This window comes from Xiphophorus maculatus, chromosome 14 (assembly GCF_002775205.1).
Source record: "Xiphophorus maculatus strain JP 163 A chromosome 14, X_maculatus-5.0-male, whole genome shotgun sequence".
Taxonomy (NCBI): domain Eukaryota; kingdom Metazoa; phylum Chordata; class Actinopteri; order Cyprinodontiformes; family Poeciliidae; genus Xiphophorus; species Xiphophorus maculatus.
In genome coordinates this window covers 5,829,232-5,839,652 of record NC_036456.1, presented here as the reverse complement: position 1 = coordinate 5,839,652, position 10,421 = coordinate 5,829,232, and the positions used below count along the sequence as shown (strand labels likewise).

At 39.6% G+C, this 10,421-nt stretch overlaps 1 protein-coding gene across 2 annotated transcripts; it reads right to left on the bottom strand.

The window, feature by feature from the left end:
* Positions 1–2,065: 2,065 nt before the first annotated feature.
* Positions 2,066–7,621, bottom strand: LOC111610845 (protein translocase subunit SecA-like). Of its 2 annotated transcripts, none has more exons than XM_023345834.1 (3): positions 7,353–7,621; positions 6,953–7,148; positions 2,066–6,724 (listed from the first exon to the last, which is right to left on the bottom strand). In XM_023345834.1, exon 3 carries the CDS (start codon positions 6,704–6,706, stop codon positions 3,149–3,151), a length of 3,558 nt encoding a protein of 1,185 aa, XP_023201602.1. In that variant the 5' UTR covers positions 6,707–6,724; positions 6,953–7,148; positions 7,353–7,621; the 3' UTR covers positions 2,066–3,148. The 2 variants fall into 2 exon arrangements, with proteins under 2 accessions (XP_023201602.1, XP_023201603.1); XM_023345835.1 differs by having other exon boundaries at positions 2,066–6,720.
* Positions 7,622–10,421: the final 2,800 nt, after the last annotated feature.

Genomic DNA, 10,421 nt, shown 5'->3' with positions numbered 1-10,421 from the left:
TAAGTTACTTAGGTTACTGGAAGACAAGCCGTCCACTTCTCTTTGATCAGCTGCATTTTCTTCCTTCTCTCCAATTATGCATTATTTCTCAGTTATTTTGACTGATAGCTTTAAGTTATCTCTGCTTTTTTCCCTTGTTTCATAAAAACTGCATCAGGGTAGTTCTTTCTTCGAGGGGGGCATCAGCTGAGCTAATGCTGCTAACAGCTAAACGTTCTTTTTCTCTTGATGAATTGTCTGAATCTGAATTTTCCCTCAGTGGGATAATAGAGTATTTTTGTTCTAAATGACCTTGGACACAGAATGTATGTTTATGTGTTTTCCAGTATTTAACTTATAATTCTTTTGTGTTTTAATTTTGTCAGCATTATAAAATTCATTTTACTCATAATCTTAAGGCAGCTTTTGACCTTTAGCCTCTAAATTAAAGGAGCTAAAATTCATTACAGGGTAGAAATTCCTTTACTGCCTGTTTGGCAAACATTGTCACCATGTCGTGCCAAGGGCGTTATTCCAGCGCAGCGGTCAGACGGCGTGACATGGTTTTTCTTTCATTTTCTCAACATTCATACAGTTTCTAAGCAGTGAAGTGTCGGGATGTGAGATGATTTCGACAGTAAATATGCTCACTGAACATGTTACTGCAAATGTGACATGCAGATCTTTTTAGTTTAAAAGTATAACTTATTCAAAAGATCCTTTGAGCATCATTTTACTTCTCTCTGAAATGGGCAAACAGTGTCCGGCCTTCCCCCTCCCCTCATGAATTCATCTTTTTTAAATTATTATTAGTCATTTTATTCAGATAGTTTTCGGTTGGCTTGGTGATGTCAAGTTGAAGTCCGCTCCAAAGACAACAATTGCACAATTATTCCAGTATTTGTTATTTGAAAGCGTACATTGTAGCATATGGTGGATTTATTTTTAAAAATTAAAATAAGTGGGTGGGGCCAACAGAGTTATGATAGCTGATTAGTTTGCGGGTAACTTGCTGTGAAATAATCACATGAAATAAAGCAGTATTGAATATTGAAGTTCTATATTACCTTAACGTTAATAAATGTGAATTTTATTAGACATTTACAAAATTGTGTATTAGATATATTATTGACAGATTTGCACAAGTATTGATCAATATGCATCCAGCTTGTGTGGCATTCAGATATCAAAGTGGAACAATGTTGACTTTCCTTTAAAACGCTGCAAAAAATGAACTTTTTAATATCAAATCAGCTTCAAACTAAAAATCTAAGAGAATTTCAGTTCTAGCTTGATCATTTTTAATTTTTCTACAAAATAATTATGTAACATTTATTGCATCTTCTCAAATTTCACATAGTGAACCAAAAGACTGACAGCCAAGCAGAAGGAGATGCAAACTATTCTCAGTTACATATTAAGCCACACAGAAAAAGTAAAAAAGCATATTACAACAACGGTCTACTGTCTATCCTTTATGTTTTTACATTCACAGTGCTGCTGAAATTTAGTCTGTTGATGAAGTACATTTTCAAGTCAGCTTTCTTTAATTCAATATTTATTTAATACCTTGAACATACTGTATATTTCAATATATTTATATTTTATATTATCGATATATTTGAAGCCAAGTGTTTGGAGGGACAGTCAGAAAACTGAGGGCAGAGCCGTAGTGACAAAATAACACATGTTCATAACTCCAAATCAGCTGATTATTGTCCTCACATAACCTTCAGATTTGCTTTTGGTTTTACTTTGGTAAGTCTGCTTTACATAATGGTTACAGACAGAAAATCCCCGGTGCGGCTTGTTTGGCAAATGTCTTCAACATGCTCTGGCAGGCTTGTTATTTTTGCAGGTATGCAAGGAAGTGGAATCATGTGAAACCAGTTAATAACGTCAATGGAAACTGTTTTATTTGAGCTCACCAACGACCTTTGACCCCGGATTTTGAGGTCATTATGACGCATCATTGGCTTAATCAGTGCATCATTTTCTTTAATTCTCTTGTATTTTTTTTAGATAGCTTTCTATCCAGCAGACAAAAAAACAACAACATATGTTTGCATCATCTGAATTTGTTGGTACAAATTCCTCCTTTATTCTGTTTCACTATGGGTAGGATATTCTGTCAGACATGGACATAAATAAATGTGTTTATTTTTAGTTCTGTAATATTTACAGAACAGATGTTAACAAAGTACATTTAAACACCACAACATAAATTATAGACAATCCAAACACTAAGCAGAACCATTTTTTAATAAACATTTTATTTTGATATGCTATTTATGTCTGCACTTTTTATTTCTCAGCAGAAAGTCCTTTTTTTAATCATTTCACAGATATTTTCATGCTTACATGTGGGTTTCCTCACAGTTTTCTCTAATTTATATAAAATTAAAATCTTTATAGTACTGCCTCAATTGAGAGTTTTCTCTCAGCATAATTTCTTTTAATTTAGACCGTCTGTGCATGTGAAATTTAAAACTCAGTGTTTTATTGTGTATGTGTTGTGCATGTGCACAACACATACACAATAAGGAAATCCATCAAGTTACGACGGAACACATACAAGACACTTTGTCATGACTCTTTGTGTCTTTGTCACATATAATAAAGTTTCACATGGTAACATAAAATATCATGTCAGTGTGATTGTTACGTTATATATCAAAACTGGACTTAAAATTATAAAAATTGAAAATGTTCAACTTTTTTCAGAAATGTAGGCAGTGAGATGTAAAAGAAAAATGTATCATTTTTTTCTAAAACAAAAGTTAGAGAAGGATTCCTCTGTAGCCATGTAAACTGCTTTACAGCAATTCATTATGAAAAAAAAAACAGTCATAATATGCAAAGTTAATAAGTTTCCATCCATTTTCATAGAATCCAAACAAGTAGTCAGAAAAACATCTATTTTTCAATGCTGGACAATTGTTGTTATGGGCAGAATATTTCCACCCCTTACCAAAAGTCATTGACCTGCTCATGGAAACAACACAAAGGCACGAAACAAATGCATCTCCATCTCCTTAGGCCCCTTTTTTAATCACTTGTCAACAACCCTAAACCTTTTTTTGTGCATAATTTAAACTAATATGTGGATATTGTATCTTGTCACAAATATACTGTGTTCAGTTTCTTCACTCTCACAAAGTCAACCTAATCAGTGAAAGGCCCGAGCTATCTTTGAAAAGAAGGTAGCCAAAGAAGACGGTATCTCTAAGACATAGACGTGAGTAAGTCCCATAGATTCAAGACTCATGACTTCATTGAAAATATCTAAGGAGGGGTGATTGGCGAGTTGGTGCCTCAACAGAGGGTTTCTGGAATAAATCGCCCTGGCTGATTCCAACAAGATTACTGGCATGGGAAGAAGATGCTCCAGAGAAACCAGGAAGTAGACAGGGGTCTTCTTCACTCTAACAGACCCGCTCGTGTTGCTGGCCCGGTCTATCTTCTGCATTGCTTCGTAAATATTTGTTTTGAAGGACACCAGAACTGTGTGTCTGGCCATGATGTGTTTGTCGAATCTGGTTGTCAAGTTGCCAGCGGGGTTTGTGGTTTGCTGTGTGACGTATCTGTAAGTGACATCCAGCTGGTCAGTGTGGAGCTTCACAGACATGAGAGCTTTTTGCAAATCTTCCAGAGCCTGACTGAGACACTCAGGGTCCTGGCTCCTGTTGTGTTGGGTTAAAGACGCAGAAGCACGATTGTAAAATGCAACTGCTGCCCAACAGGGGTCCTGGTTTATGACTTTAGTATACATGTCAATACTCTCTGAAAGCCTTCCCATTTTTTCGAGCTCACTACCTTTGGCAGTGTAGTAGTGGACGTTGGATGAGGGAGACTCTCTCTGCCTTAGTTTTTGTAAGGCTGTACTAAGGTCTGCACTCAGGATGGTTTTCAATCTAACAGCAGAGTCTTCCTCAGAAAACTTTGTAAGGAGCCACATTCCCCAAAACTCATTGAGTGCGGAAACATCTGATTCAGTCGGTTTGTTGTTGTTGCTCTTGTGGAGCAGATCCAGTGTGTCCAGGTACTGACCGAAGAGCTCTTCTTTCTTCTTTATGTTTGGTAGATCAGACTCCACATAGCTAGACAGTTGTTCAGCCATTAATGCATCTCTGATCTCTTTAACCATCATCAAATCAGAGTTGGTGTTTTCATTCAAAATACGATGCAGCAGCGAGGACATTTCTTGACTTTCTCCCCTGGTGTTGCTCCTCTGATATTGCCGCAAGTGCATAAGAAACAACTGCAGAAAAGTTGCAGACGCATCTGCAATATTTTCCATGAAGGACAAAAGGTTACGTGTTAGAATTAGCAATTGCAGAGGCTCTGACAGATGAGTGAAGCAGACAACCATCTGAGCAGACCCTGGTGATCCTTGTCTAGCTGTATGTCCAATGTCCTGAGCCTCCACACGGGAATTATCAGGCAGAAAAGTTTGCACAACGAACAAACCCCCAGCTGACTTTACAGAGTCAGAAACCTGAAGGTCCGTTCCACAAGCAGCCAGATTTGTTGCTATGATGACGTCTCCTGCACCCAACTTCTTTTTAAAGACAACACTGTTGTCCTTGTCGTTTTTGATGTAAAGCATTGTGCTTGAGACTCTACCACTAAAAATTTGGTACAGAAACTTTGCTAGCTTGATGGACTCACAAGTCACTAGCACAGCTCTTGGAGACCTGTATGGTGTAGGCTTGATTTGATCAAGCACAACTTCACAGATTTTCTCGATCCATCTTCTTTCATCCTTCATGATAACTCCCTGAACCTCAAACAGCTTCCTGCGCTTGTATGAAGGGATTTGGCAAGTTTTGATGCCCTGAAATGTTTTCCTCATGCTCTCAATCGCTGCTTGTTCTCCAAGAGTCCCAGACAGCCCATAAATCTGACTTTTGTACTTTTGAAGCAAACCAACGTTGGACATGTAGTTGGTGATGATGGTCATATCACTCAACTTCGTCTGGTGTTTCATCTCAAGGAACTGCTGTAGACCATCACACCATTTCAAGCTGTTTCCAATCACATCTGTGCAGCTGTAGTCCTCAGGTACAATTACATCACCTTCAAAGATATATTCTTGATCTCTTTCCATGGTTTGTGCATGGAATGCATTTTCAATCCAGATCTTTAGTTTAGATTCTACAAGATCTGAAAGGAAACCTGGGATGTAGCAGCTTCCTTCAGACTTGTTCAGTTCACGTGGTGTGAAATGCAGAAAACACCTTACTTCCTTTTCTGTAGCTCTCACTACACTGTCTGTATCAGGATACATGTATTGACAGAAGCCACCATTCAAAAGCAGAGACACTCGTCTCTGACCTCTTCCTCCTGACGACCTGTTCAGATCTTTTACGGATCCATCTGTATTGAGGTTGTGTAGAACAAACTGACATGATGGGAATCTGGTCTCCACTGCCCTAAAGAACTCGACCAGCTTATTGGCTGCAACATTTGCAGTTGTTGCAATTTTCTCATCTAAAAGACTTGGTTTCCTCTGTATTTCCGTAACTATGCCATTGGCCAGTACACCTGTCTCCTCGGCTATTTGAAGAACAGTCAACTCATCCAATCCTTCCTGCTTGATCTGTTCTAATACAACTTGATGAAAGGGATATTTTCGCCCAACAATGTGACCTGACCCTACCTTGCTGTACTGGTTAGCAGTGGCCCATATTAATGCCAGGAGAGGGTTGAGATGCTGAAGAGCAGGCATGTCACTGCTCAGGTAGAGAACATCATGACCTTTGTCCAACATCAAGGAATCCACCTCATCCACAATTGCACACTGGAATGTCCTCTGGCCAAATATGTCCTTCCTAAGAACATGATGTTTCAGCCAGTCTCTAGTGAACTGCTCTGCGGTACCATAAACAATCTGGCTCTCATAGCACTTTTTTGAGTCTTCGTCTTGCTTGTTGATGTTGCAGTCCACGCTGATCTTTAAAACATCATAGAATTTCTTCCATTCTCTCATGTCTCTCTCTGCTAGAACAGATGAACTCGACATGATGTCGACTTTCTCTCCTCTCAGAGCTCGATAGGCTGCAAACATGGCCACAATGCAGGACTTCCCCTCTCCAGTGCCAACCTGAATGAGGCGCCCCGTTTTGGCTGGAGCCATGAGACACCAGCTCACCATCTGGGTCAGCCGTGGTCTGAAGTTAGTTTTTTCTGCTGCCTGGCAAAGAGTCAGCAAGACTTTTCTCAGGCCAGTCAGCTGCGATCCTGAACTGCGGGACCTAAGAGCAGATTGAACTGATGAGACAATATCTCTGATCTCGGCCAACAGCTCATTATTAACTTGGTTCAACTCTCCATCTCGGATTTCTTTAATGATCTCATCCAAGGTTTTGTCTTCATCATCTCCCAAACAGGCCTTGAGCGCTTCATTGGTCACTGCCGTGTCTCTGACCAACTCCAGAAGGCTTCTTCCTGAATTAGATCTCCAGGTGGGTGTGATGTAGTTAACTTGAATCCAGTGCAACATTTGGAGCAACCATGTGAGGAGATGCGATCTGTCATTTCTACACACCGACTCAAATCTCTGCAGAAGGGCTTCAAACAGTTCACTGACGTCTTCAGGTCTCCATTTAATACTCCTGACCAGTCCTTGCAGCAGCTTGACGAGACTCTTTTCATTTTCATTTGGAGAGAATAAACGGGGAGCAAGGAAGGAAGTTACAACTCGGTGAATCACTCTGGGATCCATTTCTTTGCTCAAGTCTGGCTAAAACAGAAGAGAGTAAATAGCTTAGAGAGTGTTTTATAGAAACATTTTTAACAGAGAAACATATAACAGCATTTGACAACATCTAACAATTTGCTATGGCTGCAACGAAACACCATGCCAAACATTCATAATATTTAGCTAAGTAAAAGCTGTGGATCATATTTACACAAAGCAGTTTTCAGCAGTGCTGGATTACAAAGTTAATTTTAAGAGCAGTGGACTCACCTGGTACAAAAACGGTAAATCAAGCAGCAGATGTGTCACCCTGTGATCATATTTGTCTTTTTAACTTGGTCGCTGCTTCAACGTTGCTGTCTTTACATTGGCACCAACCCCCAGGGGGCCTCTGGCTGTTTACTTCATCTAACGAAGCATTGGCATGTAATGACAGAACTGCTCTGACGTCCACATGCTGCAAACCCTGCATGTAGAAATGATTATAGCTCATGTTAGTAAAACATGTCTTATGGCTCTGTGCTGTAACTGAGACACTATTTCTACTTCAGTGACGATGACTTGAAGTTTGGAAAAATATAATTAAAGCATAAACATATTTTTTCTTTTCCCTTTTACTCTGACACTCAGAAACTAGTAGAATCAAGACCTTATTAACATTCTGACTCACCTGATTACCAGAGTCGTACGTTTATTTCCAACTGAGTTGCCGACGCTTCCTCCTGCTGCGAGAAGTCACTCTTATCCTTTTAAAACTTTTGTGTTGGTTTCACTTTTGCTTTGTAGACCCTGCGCCGCCCAGAGGGAATTTCCAGGTTTTAGCTCCACTTACTCTAAACAAAGTGACTTATTGTACATGCAGACGGCACAATTTCTGTGATCAGTCGTTGTGACATTATCTGGTGATGATTGGTACCTGTGTGCTGTTTTCCACAGCACTGTAGAGATTTGCGGCACTTCATAAAAACGTATACTTACACATTTATACATCAAGGGGTGGCTTTGCAATTAGACTGCTGCACGTTATTGTGATTTCCCAGTTCAAGAACCGGAGGTCCGACTTTCAAGTTTTAGAAGCTGCTGGCTTCAAATGGTCAATCGTTTTGTGATGGTGGCAAAGCGTGATTTCCAGCACAGTTTCCAAGTTTCTGTCAGAAGGTTGGAGGTCCGAATGAGTCGATCACACACCAACAGAGAGCTTACCTCATACTCAAGTAACAGCAAATGGATGCAACACCTTGAGTGGCAGATGGCAACACATAAACTTTCAGTCCATGGATGGATGGACCTGTTTTGTTTTTTCTTTTCTAATTACACAGGTTTAATGTGACGCCATGTGGAAAAAAGTAACGAAATTGTTTATTATGGTCCTATTTTTACTTCACAAACCCAGTCGTTTTCATCGGCCCGTGTGCACACCTGTACACACACTCCTTTAAGTAGTTTCTAAATGTTGACCAGTCACTTTTATTTCATGTAAGATTTTCACTCCTCAGTGCAGCAGAATTTAGTTTGGACAATTTCAAGTCAGCTCAACTTTAATAAAAGTTTTTTTTTTTTTTTTTTAATCCAAAAGTTTCTATTTTTATTTTCTAAATGTTACGAATAAAATTAGTCAAAATGTAAACAATTGAAATACCTTGAACGTGTATATTTGAAGCCGAGTGTTTGGAGAGACGGTTCAAAAAGTGACCTCAGATGACTTTTCTTGTTTTGGTTAAAGTCAGGCTGTGCTGACAAGTTAAAACATATTCATAACTCCAGCTGAGCTGACTATTGGCCTCACTTAACCCTAAAGCATGCTTTCAGTTTTGCTTGTTACGACCGGTTCTCCAGCCATGCACAGAAAAACCCAGGTGCGTTTTGTTTGGCCAAGTGTCTTCGACATGTGCTAGCAAGCTTGTTATTTTGGAGATAGCTAAAATGAAATACTCTGCCAAACAATCGTGCTTGATTTCTTCTGTTTCACTGTTGTTGGGACTTTTTGTTTACCGTTGAGCTAAAACTACAGGCTTTCCTCTAACGCAATCAGAGCATCTGCAATCTTAAAATGACCCACAACGGGGTCAAATTAGACGAACCACAAGCCGGGAATACAGTTTTGTCTTTGACAACTGACCACCAGCCTGACTGGAACAGGAACAGCCAGAGCAGAAGCTGCTTGACGAAAGAAACGACGTCCTCAGCCGGGATCAAAACTGCCCCAGTCACATGAGCGGCCAAATGTAACAATCACCGAGGGAAGTGGAACTAAAATCTAAATGTTCAATTTCACCTAATGTTTATTTCACTTTGGATTTTGCCAAAGCACACAAAGAGCATATAGTTCTCTTTCTCTTCTGTGAAAGTCGTCCGATGGAAGGAATCGCGGTGAACCGGCAGCTGGGTCGACGCCCGTGTGCTCAGATCCAAAACTCCCTAAAATTACAGAAGAATTGAATGTTGGTTCTGACAGAAAGGTGTTAGGTTACATGCTGTTTTACGGTTTTTGTGGTTTCTTATTTATGAGTCCGCACAGTTTCAGACCAGTTTGGGTCCCAATGTCGGCCACTACCTAAAAAACCCAACAAAGGGCAGGTGAACATCAGAACCGGGCCGTGGCGCAATGCAATAAGGTGACGTGGTGTAGAAATTTTAATTCTCTTCAACATCATCTGGATGGAGGTAAATCTGTGTTTCTTACCACAAGAAAACACTTTACAGCAAGACGTGAAGAAGGCAAACAGACGGAAACAGTCGTATGATTTAACCAAAGTTCTACTGGGACGCTTTGGGTCACCAGGTGCTGCCTGCCTGAACACCAAACTTCGTTATGCCTGATCAGTGAATCTTCAGAGCACTAACTTTAAACCTAGCTTGTGTAAGCAAAGGTCAAATTATGTTCTTAATTGTTTAAAGTGAATGAAATGAAATGAAATGAAACTTTATTTCGAACATGATAGAAGTATAAAATCATGCACACGAACAAGGAATGCAAAAGACACACAGTTTCGTACCACAGTCATCTTAACATGCTCGAAAGGGAGTAGGAAGAAGTGAGAAACTTATGAACTCCTACCCCATAAACTCATACAATATTTTCAGATGGGCCCTCATTAATAAATCCAATCAAAAATAAAAATAAACAGGATAATTAATTTTCCATTTTACCTGGGTTTACATATGTCTAAATATACACTCATGTGCGTTGGCCTCAATTTACATAAACACATTAGTGCCAACTCTCACCCACATTTTGTGAAAATGACCTCTTTAGATTTCCTTTTAAATTTTAAGCCATTTACAACTTAATTTTAAACACATTAAACACAAAATGTAATGAGTTGTTAATGACGTTAAGCATTTTTAAGATGATTTCATACATTTTCAAAACAAGAGACTGAAACCAGAGCCACCACGATCAACAGGGCACAGCCTCAGCCTGCAGCCAGGATCCAGTCTGTCGTCTTTCATTGGTGGGAACCAGGATAGATGAATCATCAAACATGTGAAACAACAATGACTCGTCAATTGCAGCACCATGCTGTGCCTGTGCGACTCCGAACGTAGACTTCCTGGAATTTACGTTGTTCTTCTTCTGTTTTTTTGTTGTTTTTTTTTTCCACATGACATAAAGTCACCAGATGATGCTCGGCAAACATCTCGGCATATCCTGGCAAATCAGTTTCTCCCCAGACAGGAATAAGTGGTTTTAACATGGGGTTTAGTTCTGCTTTCTTGACGGTTCGCTTACTTGATG